Source organism: Sinohyriopsis cumingii, chromosome 12 (assembly GCF_028554795.1).
Source record: "Sinohyriopsis cumingii isolate HCF-2022 chromosome 12, ASM2855479v2, whole genome shotgun sequence".
In the NCBI taxonomy this organism is placed as follows: Eukaryota; Metazoa; Mollusca; class Bivalvia; order Unionida; family Unionidae; genus Sinohyriopsis; species Sinohyriopsis cumingii.
This window is the reverse complement of record NC_142972.1, coordinates 22,464,994-22,489,326: the sequence shown is the minus strand read 5'-3', so window position 1 is coordinate 22,489,326 and position 24,333 is coordinate 22,464,994. Positions and strand designations below refer to the sequence as shown.

The window sequence follows — 24,333 nt, the reverse complement described above, 5'->3', positions numbered from 1 at the left end:
AATATTTCTGACTTCAATGCTTTATTTGAATAAAATCGTAATGTACTCTCTCTCTCTCTCTCTCTCTCTCTCCCTCTCTGGTATACTTGAATAATAGTTTGCACAGACGTACTTAGCTACCTTTTTGTATATCGTGTGTGGTTTATAAACATTGTTTATGCCCAGTCCCTTGTCTTCAAAATGAAACCGTTGAAAGTTGCTTTATTTTTAACATAAAAACAAAAAGAATTAAGGTGCACTGAATTTTTGCGTTTTTGTTGCAATTGTTTTTATGCTAACGTATTTGCATGAATTATAAATGTAAGATGCCATGCATATAAAATGGATTTTGATTTCTTACATATAATGTTACGATTTAAAGTATCATGCATATACAATGAATTTGATTTGTTATAAATGGATAATAATAATAATAATAATAATAATAATAATAATAATAATAATCTTATGTTACTCGTTTTGGCTCTAATAAACAATAACGAATGAACGAGTAAAAACAACAAGCTTTTAAAAATTTCACAAATAACTTATTTCACCGGAAAAACAATGTAAAAATTAAGAAAAAAATAAGTACTTACGGCTTTAAAAAATTAAATCCAGAAATAATACAAGAATAATCCACGAATTAAATTTTAGAAGTCATAATAATGAAATGTTCTAATGAATTCAAGTTGGCGTCCCGACGAAATATCCAAATTGGAAGGCGATGACGTATACTGTAGTCAGTATAGTGCTGATGTGTTTACAGTTCTTTGTGAACCACAGAAAATAACACTCGGTTGTTTGAATTCTGATTAAAATTTAAAGAAATGTCGTTGTCCAAGGATTCTGTATGAGCACTCAAATATTTCCAGGAAAAAGAATACGTCTTTTAGAATCCCAGTAATCTGAATCAAATTAAAATGTAACTCCAAACTGGTCAAACAATCACTTTCCGTGTCCAGTGTAAAAGCCCAAACCTAGAAATATCTCTCTAAACATCACTATTAAATCTAACTACTGTGCAATTTCGGAAAACCCAGAATTACGAAATGGAGGCTGTTTACAACCTAAAGTCACATACTCCCAGTTGACCTTGATAATCATTTTACTCCAAGAATCAAATAAAAATAGAAAGTTGTTTAATTGTCTCAGTGATTTCTGAATCAAGGTCGGGAACTATGTTAAAAATAGAAACAGTGCTTCTATTATTATGTGTTTATGAAAAGAGTCAGGTCAAACTGAATTTTCTGATAGAGAAAGAAACGCCAAATCAAGTAAACAATTTAAAATTACTGTGACATGGATTGAAATTAAAAAGATTTTAAAACTTACAAACAATTAAATTAAATCAAATATAAATTAAATCCAATATACATAACAATAGTAATAATAATAATAATGACTTTGTTTAAAGAGAGCAACACAATTAGATGAAGAACTAATCCACCTTGAGGCCCTCATGCAAAGGAAATTGATTTTTTTGAACTGCATCTCTGAAGCCAATGGATATATTGGGTATTGAAGAAGGAAAGAGAGTGGGGCTTTCTAATCTCAACTGGATTACTATTCCAGAGCAAAGTTCCAGAGTAATGGAAACTTTTTTTTAAAGATAATTCCTTATTTGGTTTGGGAATTTTATACTGTTTGGTAGACATGGATCGCAGGTGGGGAGTATTACCAGGTAGCCTATACTGGAATAGTGATTGTAAATATTCAGGAGCACTATTATTGGATATCCTGTACATTAATTTAGCTTTTCTTAACTGAATTCGGTCTTTAATAGGTAATATTTTTAATTTTGCCAGCTAAATTTTTCTTGCTTTCTGTCTGGATTGATATTAGCCCACATGCTCTTTTTTTTTTTAAAGATGCGCTAGCTTTGCTGTGTTTTTATCGTTTGAAATATCCCATACTGTAGTACAGTAGTCTAAATAGTTTTGTATGTAACAGTTATATAATATTTTTTCTGTGCCTTTCAGGGAGAAAATGTCTTATCCTACTGTGAAGCCATACACTTGAATTAACTTTTTTTTTTTTTAATGATATGTTTGACATGTTCTGTCCATGTGAGGTTATTATCTTCCAAAACACCAAGTAGTCTATCATGACAGACCATTTGCAAATCTGCATCCTTCCTTGTCAGGCATAGTTCATCTCTATCAAGAGTTGTTCTTTTTTGCCGTGTTGATATAAGTAATATTTTAGTTTTACCAGTATTTACCACCATGCATTGTATGCGCATCTGTTGTCCAGTTTGTTTAGGGTATCCTGTAAAGAAATTTCCAGTTCATGCTTTGTATTTTGGATGTCTGACAATAGTGTGTCACCTGCATAGAGATCTGTAAATTATATAGAGTCCCTAATTACCAATGTTAGGTCATTAATAAACAACATAAACAATAATGGACCTAGATTTGTGTATTGTGCTACTTACAAAATATATTTTTTTCACGTACCTGGCATACAACTTTGTTTTAGAAAGCAAGAAAAAAAACCCCCAAAAACAAAAAAAAAAACCAAAACAAAACAAAGGCAAAATAATATAAGTAAATCTAAAAAAATAAACATCTCTTTTCGGTAGTGTTTCACGTAACGTGAGTGCCAGTACGTATTCAGCAACTATTGGCCACTTATGTGGAAATTTAAATTCTTGTACTTGGACTGGTTATTAGATTTCCAAACAAAATATGCTGAGTTATTAAACGTCCAAGAACCAAACTAATATCCATTAAATACAGATTAATGTTTTTTCAAATATGTATTTGATTCTAAATTAATATAAGAATTAAATTATATTTTAAAATAAGAGTATATAAGTTATACCCCAATTTAAAATAAAAGATACTAAGAAAAGAATATTTGAAAAGCACATGGCCTCATTAACATAAGACGCCATATTCATTGTCCATCTTCATTGTCAGTATTGCTGGCAGATTGAAACGAGTAATTTTTAAAAATGATGGGAAAAAATGCAGACAAAACACCACAGAAAGATGTGAAAAAGGAGACGCCGGGCACACCTATAAAAGAAGGAGGCACCCCACAAGCCCAACAGAACCAGATAAAGACAGAACTCGATGAGGAGAACAGGCCGAACGATGGCAAACAACAGGGACAGGTTCACAGCCATGGCGGACATGGTGGTGGTAATAGTGGTGGTGGTGGCGGCGGTGGCAGAAGACGTGGGGGTCGAGGGGGTGGAGATCACGTCCAAAAAGGAGGAGATTTTAACAACCAGAAAAATTTTAATCAGCCTCAGCCGCAGCCTCAACAACAGTCTGGTGGAGAGCCACGAAAATTCACGGGAAGATGTCGCCTTTTTGTGGGGAACATTCCTCCTGACACGACAGAGGAACAGTTTAAAGAAATGTTTGCCCCCTTCGGAGAATCGTCTGAAGTATTCTTGAATGCCAACAGAGGTTTTGGATTCATAAGAATGGTAATTAATGTTAGGAAATGGCCTTGGCGAATCATTCTTATTGTAAAAAACCGAGGTGGGGTTAGTACTAATATTAGTACCCTTGCTCGTACCTCGTGGACAGGGTACTAACATCAGCATATACGTGTTAATGGAGCAAGTCGGGTGTGATTCACACCCGGCGCGCTTTTAGGCTAATAATAACACTTTAAACATAGTCCTTGCATATAATTCAATAAATTGAGTAGTCCTCTTATTTAATACTGGAAGTATCGAAAATCATTGTAGAAATAGTTGTAAAATCTCGTTTACCTTTTTTAGCCGATATTTTCGTTTAGATCGTCCGCCATATTATTTCAAATAATGATTACTTCGGTTCTCAGCCTCGTTTGTTTGTGTGCCATATAAAGACATTGACGCCTTATTTGGAAATGTAAACAAATCGTAGTAAAAATTTGGCGCCGTTTGGGTCAGAAATTCTGCACATTAAAAGTAAATACGGTTTATCGGCAACTTTGAAATTCACGAAGAAGCGATTATTCGCACTTGATTGATAATAATACAGCGTAGAATATCGAAAGTATAGTCTGACAACCCTTACGTAGAAAAGGGGTCACGGCGAGAGTCTTGCGTTATCTGTCATGGCAGACAGTATAAGGTCAGAGTAACCATGCGAATTTTTTTTATCGGCTTAGTAAATTCAAAATAAGCCAAACTTCTTTCACAAGATGATTATACTTATGTAGTTGATTTCTACACTGTTTGTTTTTCTGACTTTAGTGATGATATTTTTTGCTCCATTACATGATATGGGATCCGTTCGTAGCCTCAACCACAACAATATCAAGTTGAGGCTACGACATCGTAGCTGGAGGTGGGGTTGAATCTAATGCAAGATGTCTCCCTAGTCCTCAGTCCTACAGGTAAGACACTGACGCTGATATTTATGTTTTGGGCGTCAGGGTCTTACTGCCTAACTAACAGTGGTGTGTAGTTTGTTTGATGTCGACTAACATCGTAACAATGTCAAATTTTTAGGAATATTTCATGCAACTGGCAACTAAAATAATTGTGCTTTTCTACAAGGTAGGATAGTAAGACATAGCACTAAAACAAAAACGAGTGCTATGACTTATATTGTAGGACTAGATGTCTCCATAGTCCTACATCACCCAATATTTTTTTGGGGGGATAATGGGTCTTACTAACTAATGGCGCTGTGTAGCGTGTTTTGATGTGAACTAACAATATAACGAAAGTAAAATTTTCAGGAATATCACACACAACTTGCAACCAGTAACGACTCTTTTCTACAAAGTAAAGTTATAATGTTTTTGTCGGACTTGACTTACCCAGATGTATTTTGTGTAATAAATTCAAATTCTTACAAAATAAATGGACCTGTTTTCAAGTTTTGTTGGCCTACATTTCAGTTGGATGGAAAGCTGGAAATGCCGAAATTAGGTTAAGTTAAAATATTATTCTTTAACAAAACAAATAAAAATATATTATGCCTATTGAAACTAAGCAGTATTTCGTTCAAGAAACATATCCCCCATATGAACCTACTTAATCAGCATATTTCAACTGTTGCATTGCAACAAATTCAAATGTATGGTAATTGAACATGAAAATGCATCCATTTGCCTGCGTCATATTTTCATTCTGCTAGGATAAAGACAGCATAGTAAGTATGTTACACATAAATTAGTGGAAGAGTGTTGATATAGGCTGCCAAGTGTGTGAGATATTCCTGAAACTTTGACTACTCATTCCGACGTCAACTGACATCAGAACATGCTATACAAGGCCTTCATTTGGGTGGTAAGACGTATCACTAAAACAAAAATGTGCTATGTCTTACATTGTAGGACTAGATGTCTTCCCTGGTACTTACTTTTATGTACTACTTAAATAGCTGTAGCGTGTAGCATTTTCCACAGGTTGACTGATGAGGACACGAGAGGCCAAATTTTCATGAATATCGTGCTCGTGGCAGCGCAGATGCATTTCCACAAATAAAATGTCATGTTGCTTGAGTCAACTTACTCTATATTTTTGTTCTAACATATTGAAATTGTCTTGCAAGGAAATAGTGGTGTTTTCAAGTTCTGATCTCAGTTTGAATTAGTTTGAATCACAATGCTGCTATTAGGCATTAAGTAGTCCTTCAGCGTAAGACCTATCTCATATTTTTGTTTTGGTGCTACATCTTGTTGCCCAAAAAGCAGCTGTGTGTAGCGTGTTCTGATGTTGACTGACTATGGAACAAGCATCTGAATTTCAAGAACTTCTTGCACAATTGGCAGCACATAAGGAAGCTTTTCCACAAATTTATGTGATTTAGACAGACTTTACTTAACTCTTTTTTTCAAATAAATTCAAATTTTCTCACAAGCAAATGGCTGTTTCCCAGTTTCCATTGACCTGCAGTGGCCTTGTGGTTAGAGAGTCCACCTTGGATGCATTAGATTGAGGGTTCAGCCCATGGTCAAGTTGTATCAAAGACTTGTAAAAAATTGGACTGATAGATTCTTTGCTATGTGCTTTGCATGAACAGGTTAGTATTAGGACTGGTCATCCTTGTGTCAGGATAATGTGACTGGTGGGACATCATGCTACATGTCTGCCCACCCTACCCTACAACAACAAAAACAACATAGAAATGAAAGATATAATTAACCGATACTATTTTCAGATTGCATATAGATAGTAAAGGAAAGCTAAGACATAAGATTTAGAAGTGAAGCTGGCAAAAATGAAATTTTTATGTAGTATTGGTCTTGAAATTGTTAAATCCATGAATGAAATACTAACATATTTAACAGTATTTTTTAAAAAAATATTTGTATCATGGTAAATAACGTGATGAAAAAATAGAGCCCACTGCGATCGATGACAAATGGGCAGATGCATTTTGTCATTTATTACATCTGTCACATGTATAGAGTTATCTTTATCAAATGTATTATTGCAAGCAACAGTAATTGATTATAGATGTGTTTACATAAAAATCTGTATGACATCTGCCTTTCTACAATTTTCATATGAGAAAACTAGTTTTCCATTAGTTTGGCTATATAGCATAAACAAGATTCTCTGTAAACTAAAGTGTGAGATATAATTGTTCTACATTTCCACCCTTTTTCTTTATATTATGATAATTAGTATTTTGTCTTCATAACTAAATTAGGTTGATAACACGGAGCTTTAAAAAAAATGAATGCTGTATTTAGTTGGATAAAAGATTTGCCAACAATATTTTAAAAAGTCATTTAAACCTCTCAAGAACTAACATTAGGTTTTGGTTGCTATGGCTACTGAATTATAATTATTTATGATTTTCAATATGATTAGTATTGATTCCTTATCAGGTATCTGTAAATAAGTGAATATAATTATATTTTAAATGGAGTTCATGCTGCATAAATATTGTAACATACTGAAATGTAGAAACGTGCTTGAAAACAAAGTTTTAATTATCTAGCATAGGCCTAAAAGTAATAGAAAAATAATTAACTGTCCATGTACACATTCAGAATAACTATTTGACAGAAAAGTATTCAATCTATTTATTACTTTTCCACCCTTTTTCTCAAATTGGTTGCCATGATTACCATGAACACATCAATTTCACTGACATTTTTAATGTGTACAATTTCACAGCACTCTTACAAATAATAGTTCTGAAGCAATGATATGGAATTGGCCCAAAAAGTATGCATTTTTATGAAACAATTCAGCACACACAGACGGGGCAATTGGAAGAGTGTCGATATAGGCAATTGAAAACAAATCAGTACCGGTTTCAAGGTCAAGCAAAATAACACAGCACTACCAGGGTTAAATTGTTGCATTAGGGTGGAAATACAAGTTTTTCTACAGTATTGCATACCACCCTCATTTGTTTTTACCCCATCAGTTTTAAAAAAGATAAGCATCAAGGATATAAAAAAATGCACAAAATTTTTGTTCCTTCCATTTGTGGATTTATAATTTTTAATGTGATTGTCACCATCGTGTCCTTAACACAAATGGAAGATCTTGATGTAAACAAGCATACATACTGTTCACTGTCCATGTTTCATTTCTGGAATAGTCTGTTTCAGTAAAAACAGGGTTGTCTGTCCAATATTTGTAATTTCAGGTGTTTCTAAAACAAATTGAACAAATAAATAGGAAAAACTCTTGTATACAAGTGTTTAAAGAGCTGTAAATCCCAAATTTGTGGAATTATTGAGATTGTCAAAGACCTTGAACTACAACACATCAGTTTCTTGAAAACAGACTGGTCCAAGCAAATATGCTGACCATGTTGCTAAAGAAACTCTCTATTGATAAAGGTAAAATGATATTAATATTGAAGAAAGTGTTTAGATAATTTCGTTTTGTTCAACGTATTTATCATCCTTTTAACTGGATATTCGAGAACTTCAGGATGCTTGGATGTTAAATCGTAACCGATTCGGCCCCGATCCCATCTGTAGGCGTGATGAGGCTGTACCCTACTTCAAAGCCCTGCAGCATCAAGGACATTTAAGATAGACCAACGTGGGTAGTATTGAAAAAAAGCAGACAGATATAGCTCTAAAATGATATCAGGTAATCTGGAAGTTCTAGTTGCACTACAAAATACAGAGAGAAAAAGCTCATTTTTTGGACCCGTTTTTTTTTTCCACCCAAAATTCGCTCGAGATCGGAATGTGATTTTGTGTCCGGATTTTAGACCTTTTGGCCTCAGATCTAAGGCATAATGGTGTTAACTGCACACAGACAGGTGAACCTTTGCAAAAACTAGGATAAGGTGGGCATTTGGAATAAATTGCGGTCTCCATACGAAAATGATGGGTCTATTAAGCAAAAAAAAAAAAACAAAGGAACTCCAACTTTTACCCTTTTGCTCATGCGCAAGCAAAATAACCAATGGAAATTGATGTTTCTAATACAAGTAGGCATTATTCTCATGGATAATCTGTTGAAAACTGCTGTATTACGATGTATTCAGAAATAGCACCCCAATTGTCGTTCCTACACACATTTCAGGCAAAAACGACAAAAAACTCTGGGGCTGAATGAGTTAAGTATATGGAATGGATATTCATTTTATTTTCTTCAGAAGCAATAATATGAGAAAGTTATCTTTGAATGTAACAAAGCATATCAAAAATGCATGGACCGTATCGGTTAAGGCTATTCTTTTACAATTTACATCTTTTGAAAAACTTTTTCATATATTAATATTAGCTCTATTATTTTACAGGATTATCGACTAAATGCTGAAAGAGCCAAAGCCGAGCTAGATGGCATGGTGAAGAACGGTCGTACTCTGCGAGTGCGTTTTGCTACCCATGGAGCTGCTTTAAGAGTAAAAAATCTCTCACCATATGTGACAAATGAGCTACTGGAAAGTGCATTCACTCAGTTTGGAGAGGTGGAGAGGGCAGTAGTGATTGTAGATGATCGAGGTCGATCTATGGGGGAGGGTATTGTGGAATTTGCTCGCAAGCCAGGTGCTAGTGCAGCCCTTAAACGCATCAGTGAGAATGTCTTCCTTATGTCAGGGTAAGTAACCTAATGATGTAGAGGTTTTAGTTTGTAAAAAATGTTTGAGTATATATATGTGGGCAAAATATAATTCGTGAGCCATCTTATGCATAAAGGTCGCATCAGTCTCATGTATTCAAAAGTACCTCTCAAGAAAGGCCACCCCTCTAACAACATGTTAGTGCACAGTTGTAAAATTTACCCCTCAAAAGTGGCCACATTTTATTACTATTATGTGTCCAGAACTGATATTTAATTACGGTAAGGTAAGTAATCCAATATCTTGCCTGACGTCTGTTTCCAGATGTCAGTTTTTTTTTACCGAAAGACTAAAGTATCACTATGATTATTATTATATCATTAACACCAACGTTTGCAGGAAGTGTGGTCAGCAGTGTTTTGATAGTTCTGGGCTTCACCCTGTTTTTTTTTTTTAATAGACGATTACAACTGGAAGTTTTTAATTGTCAAGATCATAACATGGTCAGATAGAAATGGGTTCAGCAGTGTTTTGATAGAGCTTTGTGCTTCACACATTTTTTGTTTTTTTATAAACAGACTATTACGGCCAGACATTTTTTAATTGTCTAGATCATAACATGGTCAGATAGAAATAGGGTCAGCAGTGTTTTGGTAAAGCTTTGGGCTTCACACAGTGGATTTTTTTTTGAATTGATGATTACGATCAACGTAATTGTCAAGATCATAATATGGTCAGCTAAGCTAAAATCGATTTTGTGGATTAACCACACACTTTTGTGGATTAACCACACACACACAAAAACAATTAACATTGAACAAAACAGCAAAATTAAATTGTGGTACTTGCGATTAGCACACAGGAATAAATCATTACAAAACTTGTCATCATGTAAATGAAGAAATAATACTTTAGAAGAAAAAGTAAAAGATATTCGACTTAACGACAATAGGGAGAGTTCACTTGCCGAAAAATTTTATGTTGGGAAGACTCAAATAAACAAGATCTTTAAAAAAAAAATAATGTAGAATATTCTGTTGTAGTGTGAAAATGGAGTAAATTGAAGGAGAATTATGTGAAACAACATATGTGCAAAGTTTTAAATAACGTTTTTGAATGGTTTTGTAATGCACATGCCAACAATACCCCAATTACAATAAGAATACGAGCTATTTATATTACCTTGAAGTAACAGTTTTTAAGATAAGAACATTTTAATAATTATGCTACTTTTAAATGAAGATTTTAATTGCTTTTAGTTACATGGAGCTTTCCTAATACATAACGTACACATCTCACATAGTCCCCCTCTGGAAAGGCCACCTGTCTTATAAGGCCACAATCTTGGTGCAGAAGGTGTGGCCGTATACAAGGGGAACCGCTTTATTAATTAATCATAGTGGCTTAAAAAGGTTTATTTTTCTTATCTGTCTTAGACTCAGAATGATCTTCCATTGACTATAATTCTAACCCTCGGACTTGAAAGAAATCAAAAGTTAGTAAGATTTCAAGGAAGAACTGAATAATTCGAAAGTTGAGAGATCTTAAGCATGCAATTGTTACAAAAATAATGAACAGTTTCAGCTATAAGCTCAGTGCTGGAAAATGAATGATTTGCAAGATTTCAGGTTTGAATCCTGAAATTTTGTTGTTAAAGGTCAAATGACAGTTTTGAAATCTATCAGTTGAAACATTAGGTTATTCTGCTGTTACTGAGGTAAAAGAACATGCCAAACACAGGGATGGCACTGGGTTTCATCAGTGTTGCAAATTGCTATTTTTTAAAATTTGCAAGCGACAAAATATACACTTTGTCAATTTTTTGGGACAACTACATATTTTGGGCTGTTTCAACTTGTAAATAGAGTCTTTGGTTTTGGTGGAGAAATTCAAAGGCACCATGAAAGAGGCCACAAATTTGGCTTTAAAATGCACTGGAATTTATTGTTACACGGACGAATCCTTTGTTCATATTGACAAATGCATCTCAACAGCTCATTTTTACATCATAATTCGCTTAATGCAGACACCTGTCATAGGTTATCAGAGGTCTTGAAAATGCTTTATATCACATATTTGGATGCATTTATTTTATCTGGGATGCAGAAAATCACTTGCACAGTACACATCCACAGCTGGATAGCTGGATGGCAAATTCAAAGGCTTGTCAGTCCTGCTTGAACCACCTGTTGAGTGGGAAATTATGTTGATCAGTTGATCACTTCAGCTGTGCTGATGCTTACAGACATGATTTCTCTCCGTTTTAAAGCGGAATTCCACGTTTCTTCTGACTTGAATCAGATTGTCCAGTCACATCCCTCGACAACCCTTGTTAAATATATTAGTTAACACAAGCGTCTCATAAAGACTATTCTGATTGGTCATAAGTTTAAATTCAACCAATGAATCTTCATGTAATGGAAACTGATGGCAATGGAAAGAAGAAACATGCTTGCAAAACATGGTGTTCCGAGTGGTTGAGAGAGACCATGACATGAATAGTTTACATAAAGGTTTTAAAAAAATGTATGCAGATGTGAATGGCTGGAGCGAAAAGTTGACAGAAATTTAGTTGGTCAGTTCATAAGAAAACTGAACACTAGAGGACTGGCAATTTGTAATCTCTGCAGAAAAGATCTGAATTATGGTAATCACTGTTGAAAGAGTTTGGAACAGCACCTACAAAAGAAGCTCCATACGAAAAAACTGACACTCAGAAGGCATCTGGAAAAAGTGCAGTCACTTAATGTAAGAAGAAAGATTTCTTGCATGAGAGAATAGATGTAGCCTTCTGATGCCAATACAAGCACCAGCTTGAAAGGAGAAAGGCTCCTGTTGAGAAGGAAAAGAAACGATTGCACATCGAGCCAAAAAAGTGGTGACAAAAAGGAAGGCTAAAGAAATCTTGACCAAAGCCGCAAAAAGAGCTCGACTGGTATATCAACAGGTTGTGTCCAGTGGAGAAAAAGACAAGTGAATGTATGGGATTATTTGTATACAGTTGATGTACTTGGGTGTTAATTTTACAGATTTTTTAGGAAAAGATAGAAATATATTGGAGAACAAATTCATGTGACAATAAATATTGTGAAATTATTCAAGTCAGGTTGAACATTTTTGGTAAGATTATTAGTTTTTCAAATGATTTATTTTGTTTTTATATTATAATCATTGGTTGCACCGGAGCAGTTTTTTTATGATTGTAAAATGCGTTTTAAGCCAGGCCCTTTGGCCCCCAGGATCTGGGGCACCGCCCCTCGAGACCCCGTTGCCAGAGGACCCACAGAGTGGTAGAAAAATATTCTAATATTTACAATGGCTGAATTCAGAGGCAGAAACAACCAGTGATGTTGTAGGGTTTAACGCCATTTGTCAGCACACGATAGGCTATACATGGCGGCCAGTATTAATGGTGGAGGAAGAACCCAGGAAAACCCTGGAAAGAACCACCGACCCACGAGAAGCTACTGGCAAGCTTTCACACATACCCACATTACCCGAATCTGAGACTCGAACCCACGCAGACAGCGGTGAGATGGCAGTGATCCGGAGAGCGCTTTAGACCACTCGGACACTCAGGGCCACAGGCCCAGTGATGTACTTGTCATTAGAAGAGCACAACTTTAATTTTAATTATTGTGGTTTTTTTCCAAGTGTAGCCAGATATGTAGTGCATGTGACCTCTGAAACAGTTTGAGACTTAGACCAAATGACATTTGCAAATTTGGATAAGTATTTTTGTGTTAAACATCACTGAAATTAATGAGATTCAGGAGAGTGCTTAAGTTTCTTGAACTAACTGTTCACATGGAAGAATAGCTAGGTGTAAGAAAGTTAGCGATGTCTTGCTTGGTGCATGGAATAAGACCTTTCCATGGCATAACTTATTACTCTGACTCTTAATGGGCCAACAAGAGCCTATATGTCAGTAGAGTAAAGAATTTAGAAACTTAAATTAAGTAGCAACCACTGGTTCTTGTCATCTTGAAATTTAGCCACTTCAGGTATGCCCAGTATCAGACAGTCATGTTAAATTATTCAGGTTGAAAATTTTTGGTAAGTTTGTTAGTTTTTCAGATGATTATTTTGTTATATATTATGATAATAAGTTGCATCAGGATGAGTTTTTTATGATTGTAAAATGCATTTTTGGCCGCAGGCCCCCTGGACACCTGGATTGGAGGTGCTGCCCCGCGATACCCCATTACCCCCCTTACAAATTTTCAGCTTTTTTTATGGAATAACAAAATCATGTCTGCAATATGCTTCTGGGAGGGGACTGCACCTTCTGCTGGTGGGACTCCTATTTTTCCAAGTTGATTCTCTTCAGCCACACTGTTTAGTCTCCCAAATCTGAAGATGTAACAATTGGCTGATAAAATTAGTGACGACCCCTAAGCTTTCGCTATCAGAAACTTCGTGTAGGATAGTGGGGATATGGTTTAATCAGATTGTCAGGGCTTCCATTAGGGTAATGTTTTATGGAGATCCAAGGACCCCCACATTTCAATTTGATAGGACTGCAGATGTCATGATATGGTATTGTTTGAAATCTTCTCATCACATGATGAGCGGGACACAGTGGGGACATAGTGGCTATCCAGTATGCATCAACAGAATGTTTTTACTAGTTTTCATTGCATGTGACTAAATCTTTTTTCCAGAAGGAATTAATAATAGTAAACCACTTTACTCAAATGTCAACATCAGACCTGCCAACCCTTATGATTTTGCAATATTAGGAAGATGACCCTTAAAATATGGACTTAGAAATAAATGCAACAACTGCATAAGTATGGTTGTTGTGGTAACAGCTGGATAATTGACTCATCTGTGTTAGTGTTACAGGTTTTATATTAGATTTAGTGGAGTTAGGAAATGAGTAACTGTTCAATAGTACCTCAGCTGCTTTAAACTACAGATATTTATAATGCAAAGAATCTGTGTCTTCAAATAGTTGATGATAGAATTTTTGTTTTAAAAAAATTGGCATAGTGCAAGCGATGCCTGTTGAAGATGAAGGGAAAAAAGCCTCTTAAAAAGTAATAATAATTACAGAAGAATAACAAATGAATATATTCACAGTTGTCTCAGAAATGCTTAATCACACATATTTGAACGCAATTTTTTTATCTGGGGCTCAGAAAATCACTTAGGTGGGAGTCCTTTGCAGAAGAAAATCCAAAGACTTGCCAGTCCTACCTTAGCCACCAGCTGATAGGGAAAATATGTTGATCAGTTGTGCAGATATTTATGATAGAATTCAGTGGCAGAAAAAACCCAGATGAGCATGATGCCATTATAAGAACACATTGAAAGAACATGATAGTTGGGCAGCAAAATGTGATATTTACAAAGATTTAATTTAGAGGCAGAAAGAACCAGAGATGTATAAGTGGTCGTTTATAAGAGTACATCAAAATAACATGATGCAGTAGCTGGGCAGCAGGTTCAAAGACTTTGACTGACTGCAGGGTTGGAAATTCACAGGCAAAAAGACTCAGAGATCAACATGTGATCATTTGTTAGAGTACATCAGATAGACAACTTTAGCTTTCATTATTGTGTTCCTTTCAGAGTGCAGCTGAATAATCTCGAAATCTAGATATGTTGAGACTTGACAAAATGCTTTTGGTAAATTTGGATAAATATTTTGGGGTTAATGGGCAAACTGACAAAAAATGTTATGAGATTCAGAAGTTGCTAATACTGATGGTTTGAATGGGACAGTGGCCAAGTGTAAGATAGTGTTTGATGCCTGGCTTAGTGTTTGGAATATAACCTTTCCTTGGATTGACAAAATTTAGTCACACTGACAAGAAAGCTATATGTCAGTATTATAAATGATAATGTGGAAATTAATCTCGGTGACAACCATTAGTTCTTCTAATTTGCAGAATTCACATTTCTGACAGGGGACTGCAACTTTTGCTGGTGGGACTCCTATTTTTACTGAACTGGGAGTCCTGGAATCTTAGTTTTAAAATCCTAATAAAAAAAAAAAGACCTGGTTCATATTGTTGTGAATAAAGTCAAGAAGAGCCACAATTATGATTTTTGAATGTCACATGTAGATTTAAGTACTGTATTTGCCAGCCCACAAGACAATACTTTTTGACCAGAAAATCTTAGCTTCGTCATATACTCTGAATTGACTTGTATATGGATTATGTCCTCCAAATCGCTTTATTGTATTTCTTGTATGGAAAAAATATTTCATTTTGGGGAGGAGATCATGTATGAAAAAAGACAGGATCCCACATTGAGTATTTTAAACAATTACATGATCATGAGCATTAAAAATTACCATGGATCAGATGTTTGTACTAAAGCAGCATGCACCAGTAACGTACGTTGTTTGCAATATATGTTGTTTAAATTTGATTACATATATGTGCGTTAGAATTTACAATTATAAGCTGAATAACCATGATGACATACTCTATCACAATTTTATTCTTGCACCTAATGTTCGAATAAAATGCATGCCCCATTGAGAGAGAGATAGATGGAAAGACAATGATGTCTTCACAATTGTAAATTTGTATTGTTCACTTATCTGATTGATCTTACAAGTGTACAAGTGCAGTACCATATTCCATTATCAATTAATACCACTAGGTAAGCAATTCCTTCTAGTTTAAAAAAAAATGAAAAACTTAAATTTGTTAATCTGACTTGCAAAGAAAATTATAATGCATAATGGTCATTCTTGGGATTTAACCTAATAGAGACTATATGTATATAACTATTGAGTGTGGAATGTATTGTCATCATTTATATTTACTGTTTGATTTATTGATGTTTTCTCTCCTTGAAAGAAGCTTCAGCAACATGAGGGCAATAAGGGAAAAAAAACCACACAGAGAGCTGAACTCTGTCTTTTATTGGACTATATTTTATTTTGATCACAGGGTACAAGATGAAAAATGCCATGAAATGCATATTTTTCCTTCTCTCTCTATCACTCTTTCCCCCTCCCCCCCCCAAAAAAAACAACTAAGAAAATGAAAAAGCATTTTAGTATTAATGATGCAGTTTCCCTATTGCTGGTACAGTAAAACCTGTCTTGAAAGACCACTGCTATGAAAGACCATCTGCCTTGACAGACCAGGTTCTCCATGTACAGATTTATTGATTATATGTACAGATTTATTGATTATATAGTGTTATGACCTGTTATGAGAGACCATTATGTTTTGGCAGAAAGGGTGGTCTTTCAAGACGGGTTCCACTGTAATCTGAAATAGCATACAATGATACTTTTAATATTTATGAAACCGGAAGTTATTATAATTTAATTCCACTTAACATCACATGTTTTATCCTATCTGTAACTCGATAAAATTTTGGGTCAGCATCATTATATGTAGCCGAAAGTGCGCAATACATTTTAAATACTTCGTCTGAAATAAATTAGGTACTTATATTTAATGATCCTGACTGGAAAGGTTACTAAGTTACAGATAGGATAAAATTCACTGTGCTGTGTGTGCTGCATGGAATGAAGTGTAAAACAAATCCAAGGTATTGATCTGGCCTCGGATTATACTCAGCATCAACTTCTACGATGATGGATGGAAAATTTGCCAAATTTGCTGATTCGACTTATACCACAGTCGACTTGTAGGCCGGCAAATACGTTAGGTCTCATGGCAGGAGATATGATTGCCATCATATGACATGGAAAAAAATTCTAAGAATTGCATCAAATTCAGAGATAGCAACAAGCCATGGGGATGCTTAGGGTTTGGAACTTAAGTTTGTTCAACTGTACATGAGGAAAATAAAGTATGCATGCACATTACATTTACTGTTACAGCATCAGTTTCTGATACTGAACTTTTTAACCCTTTACTTCATGTAAGTGCCCTTGGACTCTTACTCGATTTGGATGGAAACGCATTTTGACGCCTACACCATTTTCGTGGATGTGTCTGATGCAGCTATTTTGAGTGGGTTTTTGTAGCGCCACCTTCAGGGAAAAACCCCATCTGCATTGATGTGAATGAGCATTACATCAGATTATGTGGTTGCTGTTTAATATCTGGTCGTTAAACTGCTATTTCAAGTATCTGGGTCATATTCTCCACTGTTCAAAATTTAATAAAATTGTTAAATATTTTTCATGATTCGTATCACTGCTATGAAAGCTTAAATTAAATTAAGTAAAGGCTCTGATATTGATGTAGGCAGCAATTCATTCTTTTAAATTATCAAATTCAGATGATATAGTTATGTAGTCGCAAAGAGTTTTGAGGATGAGAAATGGCAGCTATGGTTGGTCACGTGGCTTCACTGATTTGATGGTGAGCAAGTTCTCTTGATTTTAAAGCACATAAAAATTCTTCATGAAAAATAATGTCACAGCTATAATGATCAGATTTTACTCTTAAATCTTTCTATACATAATATGTAAAATGTTTAAAATTGCTGTTAAACGGATCATGTACTATGCTGTTTAACAGTTAGAAAAGGCAGGCCTATGTATATGGAGTCAAATAGGTAACAGATGTTCTATTTATAGTGCAATGCACTGGGTAACTTTCGTACATGTGTATCATAGGGCTAAAAAGCCATACATTCTACAAGGTAAAGGGTTAAATGAGTCGTTAAGTATTGATGCTGGCATCGCGTTTGGTAAGGCATTAGATGTAAGGAGGAAAAAGTAAAATGACATTGTCACATTATATATATCTGCAGGTACCCCAGACCAGTGTATGTAGAAGCAATGGAACAGAAGGATGATGAAGATGGTCTCTCAGAAAAATTTGTTCAGCGCAATGATATGTTTAGGAAAGATAGAGAGAAGGAGCCTAGATTTGCCCAGCCAGGATCATTCGAGTTCGATTTTGCACTGAAATTCCGACGCATTGATGATATGGAGAAAGAACAAGCAGAACGTGTGAAGAGAGAGATGGACTTGGAGAGAAAGAGGCTAGAGGAAGAAATGGAAACGGCAATATATGACTATCAGGCTGAGCAAATTCGAAAAGGTTTGTGTATATTCACATGTCTTGGGGTTTGTCATGTATAATCTTTGTCTCGCTATGTACTATATCTGTTTATGTTGTATTAGCTTAAACTTAACTGTATGGTGTACAGTTCATAGCTGTATCTTAAATATGAATAGTTTTATTAGTGTTGCACATATGATTCCAAGGGCAGTGATTACAATGTCATCTGGTGACATGAACAATTCAGAAATTAGAGAAAAATATCAGATAGAATTTGATGCATTAGTAGTGATAGTATAAATACTAAAACAGGATAGATAATCTTGTTTGTTTTGAGTTTTATCACCTCTTTGCCATCTTCAGCTCACTGTCATCTTTTTGGGGCACTTGCATTATTGTAATGATTTGCCAGGTGCGTACAAAAATCCATAAAAAACATTTTTGTGTTTGAATGGCTGATTGACCAGAGAAGAACAGTACCATAGGATTCTCCATCAGTGTTGCTGTCATTGAAGTGTTGGTTATGTCCTAATTTTTCTGATGTTTATCATGTTTATTCATCTCTTGATTAAGACCCTTTTGACATTATTTCAACATGAAACAAATGTTGCATTATTAAATGTCAGGGACTTTGCATTGCAGTTTTGGACGACTTTAACAGACTTGAATTGTTTTAATTGCCATTTTCATTTTTAAATGAACATTAGTTTTTCACCAACCAAGTTGGTTTTGATGAAAGTAACTAGTGGCTCAGGCATTTTGTATTAAAAAAAACGATTTGGCTGTTTTAGTGTAGAGGATACTTTTCACATTTTGTATTTTGTAATAAAACCAATTGCTTGCTATGGGTCAGAAATTTGGGTATGAATTTAGTAGAGATGTTGCAAACAGTTTTTAGGTGTTCCTAAAACTACCAATAAAGCAGTTTAAAGGAGACCAGAAACCAATGGAAATATAGAATAATAATAAAAGTACTATAGCAGAAAACCTTATTCTGAAGTATCATCTGCGACCGTAATGCCAATATTTAAATATTGGCCTATCTTCTAGGAGCTGAATTTCCGTGACCTCGTATGCAAAATTTCCGCGCCTATTCGGTTACTTTCGGGATGTGACGTCATAGTAGCGACTCCAGCAACCCAAGTGGGTGTTGCCAGAGTAAAAGACAATACCGTTTTGCGTTACTTACGGGTGTAATAGAACATTAAGAAAAGCCTGTGGACATAAAAAAAATTTCTTTTCCGAAAGATAAAGGCATAATGAAAGAATGGGTACATTATTACAAACGAGTTAATTTCAAAGCAACACCATACAGCACTATGTGCTCGTTACATTTCTCAAAGGAATGTTACGAGAGGGATAATGAAAAAATGGCAGCTCAAAGATACGCAAATGCTAGGCCTAGACTAAAAGTTGGCGCTGTTCCAGAAATACCTTTGGACATTTTAAATCCTGGGAAAAGTGTTAAACGTGTGAGTTACGAAAATAGGCAGAAGGACGAGTAAGTGACCACAAAATGCAACAATCAATCCACATATCTTTTATCTACACCAGCAGTGCTAAAAACAAATCTGATAGCCCGACACCCTGGGCCCCTTCTGGTTTTAGTTCCGGCCCATCCTGTATTCAAAGTGAGGTGCCCGTCAGGCTTGTCGAAACAAAAATTGTTTGCCTGAGAAAACTTTTGATCGCGCTGGTGAAATGAGTAAATGTATTTTCAAGATGTTGACATACATGCCTTAACACGGCACAATCTAAATCAAATCACCACTGTCCTAGGTGAAATTTAGATTTGATTTTAATCAAATGGAAGCTTTGCTAAAAATAAGATTCTAAACCTGTCGTGTTTCGAGAAAACACAATTTTCAGTAATCTTATAAAAATTAAAAATTTAATTAAAAAAATGCATTGTATACATGTAGTATGCATAAACGGTAATCTGTAATAATTGGAACTGATATAAGACTATATAAAGAGGTCAAAGTTTCACATTAACTGTCTGACAATAGAACGGGGGGGGGGCTATTGACCCCCCCCCCCCTTGCCTCAATGTGCGACCGCCCATTTGACGTGCCTTTTCTCCCCGTGATACGCCTTATTATTCCCCCACGACAAGCCCCTTTTGCATATTCTGGTCAGTTCTGGCTAAATTGCAAAATAGCTAAAGTTTTGATTTAAGGACGCAAACAATAAAGCCGGTGTGACTAATGAACATAATCCTTATCCTTGCATTGATCTTGTGAAAAGGACTGCCCTTCGGACATAATTCAAAGAAACCATGTTCGACAGTGTGTGTATGTGTAAGCACCAGCAATTGATTACCAAATAAACGATGCCTATTTTGTTGTTACTTACGATGTCATGGACTTCATTTTAACAGTTCAAATCTGCAGTCACAAGTTACCGTACATGTAGCAACTGTTTTTCTCAAGTTTTATGCCCCACCTTATTTCCTTAGGTTTAAGTCTTAATGCATGTAACACTGTTTGCTGAATAAAATATTTATTCAGAATTAGTTCTTTAGAGCCACATATACTGCATGGTATATTTTGTTTTATTCCTTGTAATTTAATCATGGTAATTAAACTTTTCATATACGGTAGAGGAATGTCAGGTGTTAACTGGCCGAGTTTCTTTGGCGGAAATGGAGATGCGATTTTCTTTGCAGAGAAAATTTCAAAGTGATCATTCGTTTAAGCTAATTGGTGACAATTTTATTCATTTATATTTTGTTTACGTTAGTACTGTTGTAGTTGTTTAAAAATATCTGAAATTTACTTGAATAATGTTTAATCTTCACGTTCTATTATCTGAAGAAGAAAAAAAGAAGAAAAAAACTGTTGTATATTAATTATTTCGTCCAGTGCCGGATTTAGACGTGTGTGCGTGTGATTTGAATTTTTAACGTAGCTTTAACAATTTTTCAGTCATATCGCTACGATGTCTGCAGTCTGGCAGTTTAGACTGTGGATTGCATACGTTATATTTATAAATGGTTTGGGGTTGGGTTTTTTTCTTCTGACAAATGAAAATTGACAGACATAATGTAATAATCGGGACTTCGTTGCGCAAAATTGAGAGATATTACGAGATCGGGAGGTAGATGAGGAAATACCCTCAAAATCGGGAGGTTTTTCTCCCGGCTTGAGAGTTGACAGGTATGAACTGTCCCGGCTTGTGGGATTTCATTCAGGACTTTTAGTTTATTTAAGTCACCAGCCCGGGACCTGTGCCTAACAAATTTCTTTTAGCACTTACCAGTACAGTACATAAACTATTATATCAGACTGCAGATTCAACTTTTGAATGTGCAACCCAAATGTGGTCTCCTCTCTGCCTTGCTCGCCAATGTTTATGTTTGTATTCGAGGACTGGCTAGTATAGCGTCACGGTACCACGTGATCTGTCGTCTCATCAAAACTCGGAAAAACTCGGCAATTTACGGAATCGTGTTATCTTCCACGCAATATAATCACTACCCGCTTACGATATTTAATTTATAAACATTGCAGTCGAATTAAAATCTGTAGATAATTACATATGTAAAAGGAAAATTTTGATTTCTAGTCTCCTTTAATATGGGGAGATGCACACTTTGTACCTCATATTTTTATGATGTATTAAATACTGATTGTAAGAGTGCCTTCTACTCGCTACCCACACCAATCTTCAAAAGATTTCATGAAATTAACCCTGTCACCAGTTCCACCAAATTTAAAGATTACATGAAATTAACCCTGTCACCTGTTCCACCAAATTTAAAGATTACATGAAACTGTGTCATCTGAGCTACCAAAGTTAAAGCTAAATTGAGATGTTGGAGATGAAAAAAACTTTTTCACTATTTTTGCAAAGAATTAAGGATTTATTGTTCGAAAACTGGCAAAGTGTTATTAACAATCCACATAAATTGCATATTTTATCATGAATAAATCTGAACTGGACAAATACCTGTCATGTGGATTATCATGTTTAGGAAGTTACTTGATAAATAAAAGTGCACAGTGCATCTGCTGAAAACAGATGGGTAGGCATACCACAATTTAGTAAATTCGTGGGTATTGTGAATATGCTGGAAAAATAATGTTTATTTGGTAGAAGATGAATTCCATTTTGTTTGTGTTTGCCTCGTTTATGACCATTTGAGAAAGAAATACTCTAATGAAGTTTATTATGTCTGATCAGAAAAATTTGTATACCTCGTGCGTCATAGTAATATATTTAGTATACAAAATCTTTTTTGTTATGTTACATTGGCTTTTCGACTTAGACCATTGCTGACAATTCAAATGAAGTGTGAATAATATACTTAGAGGAAGTAACATTTTTTATAATATTATGCACCGATTATAGGACAGTATGTATACACATAAAAAAGTGAATGAAGAATTATGATTAATATTATTATTAATTGCAATCTGAAGCTTTTTATGGCTTTGTCAAGCATCAAATCATGGACAGGTATGCACTAAAGATAGCAGTTTTGAAAATGATTACACATTGTGATTATATAGATTGTAATGTCTTGTAACTGTGGAGACAGTATTAGTTTGTAAAGAGTTGTAGTTGAATTTCATCGTCAGCAAATTATTTAAATATATCTTTTCAAGCCTTTGTTTGATTATTGAACATACAAAATGCATTTCTGGATGTAGATCTGTTGAGACAGCAGGAAGAGCTGAAGAGATTAGAAGAACTCAGGAATGAACAAATGAGACGTCGAGATGAAATAAATATTAGGTAAGTTGATGCAGTAGAAAAAATAAGTATATTGTTGCTCCCACTGATAATTAATTTTTTACACGATTCCAGGAAATAGATTTAAAAGGCTATTCTATCATGAATTTGAATCAATACCAAGTGGTATAGTATACATTCTATGGTGCGGAATATACTTTGTATTGCAGTTGCATACATGCCAACCATTACGCTTTTGGCATAATCATTATGCTTTTTTCCCACTAAATTACGCCTTACGCGTAACTGTATTCTGATTACATGTTTTCAGCATATCCCGCTCCCCCAAATTTTTTTCTCATTTTTATTAACATCCCATTATTCCCACAGACCGTATTCTAGAACAGATGGCTTCTATGTCCGATGACTTGCATGCACTTTCCTAACAGTATTGTGTTCTATTTATAGCACTTGCCCTATTTCCAAGAAACTTGCTGTTTTCTACTTTAAATTTTTGACCTCTGTTTCTATTTATAGCAGCTGTATGGCTTAGGAGAGAACAGATTGGTTTTCTAACTTTTAATCTTTGCTCGCAGATTCTTTGTTCTAGTTCATATTTGGTACAGAACCAGTCTGTAGGTATTTGGCGCTAAAAGTCCAGTCAGATTTATTCTAATCGATGCGTGTTGTTAGGGAAAAAATATTTTAAAAATAATTTCACAGATGGATTAGGAAAGATGAAAAACTGATTCAGAGATGAATACACACAATACAGTGTTCCATTCTAGGGCAGCTACACGCCCCTTGCAGGCTGCATGGAAAGGATTTTAATATTGGTCATGGTGATAAAACAAAGAAACCTTGAATTAGCATGTTTGACTAACTCCAATACTAAGGTAATATCTTATTTACAGCAGAACTTAACACGAATTTTATAAATGCAGATGTGTAATCTACCGAGCTCTAATAGAACACAGACTACCCCTAGCAGTAGAAGACTACATTGCTCCTTTGTTCAAACGGACATTTCCTGATTCCATAATTGCAGAAAAAATGCATGTGCAAGAACAAAATCATCTAATATTGTTAGGTGTTTAGCAGAAGATACTTGGGCCATTTAATATTGCAACAGACAAGAGTAGTGATCATGACAAAAAAGTTGTACCCAGTCTGTGTAAGCGACTTTGACAACGATAATGGCAAAGTCATAGTGCTCTTCTTTCATTACCAGAATTAAGAGTAGATTCCACTGGAGAAAACATTTCTTTCAATTGCTTGATAATGCTTTGAATAAACATTAGTTGGCAGACCAGCTGATACTGCATCAGTGATGACTGGCATTCATAAAGGAGTTGCATTCTATATTTTGAAAAATGTCTCCATCATTGTACATATCAGGTTGTCTGTCATATGATGCACCATGCTGCAGGAAAGGCTTCTGATAAATTAGAAGAACTCCTGAAGTATCAAATTGGCACTTTACCTGACAATGTACTTCATGCAGAGTTGATTTTTTTTTCTTCATCTTATTTCCCAGCCAAAATACCCAATAACTGTAAGATATAAATTTCCTCTTTGTCAGGTTATGTACAGAATATTGGTTCTTTACCATTCTAATACTAACTAAGAGATTGTTTAATATTAACAAAAATGAACCTGGATTCTACTGGTGTGCAAAATATTCTTATTCTCAGCTCATACAAAGTGTTTTGAAATGCAAACGAGAGTCTGTTGCTTTTAAAGCTCAAAGTGTTACATAGGAAAACTTAAGCAGT

At 35.0% G+C, this 24,333-nt stretch overlaps 1 protein-coding gene across 6 annotated transcripts in view; it reads left to right on the top strand.

Annotated features, from left to right (window-relative positions):
* Nucleotides 1-2,860: 2,860 nt before the first annotated feature.
* The window catches only part of LOC149786092 (uncharacterized), a 95,156-nt gene continuing 73,683 nt past the window's right edge, over nt 2,861-24,333 (top strand). For all 6 annotated transcript variants that reach the window (XR_016424869.1, XR_016424868.1, XM_089976387.1 and 3 more), the window contains exons 1-4: nt 2,861-3,421; nt 8,661-8,962; nt 17,628-17,920; nt 22,537-22,621. Coding sequence is in view for 4 of the 6 variants with exons in the window: in XM_089976387.1 (XP_089832513.1) it covers nt 2,939-3,421; nt 8,661-8,962; nt 17,628-17,920; nt 22,537-22,621 (1,163 nt within the window). In the remaining 2 variants the exon portion in view is untranslated. The remainder of the gene's footprint in view (nt 3,422-8,660; nt 8,963-17,627; nt 17,921-22,536; nt 22,622-24,333) is intronic.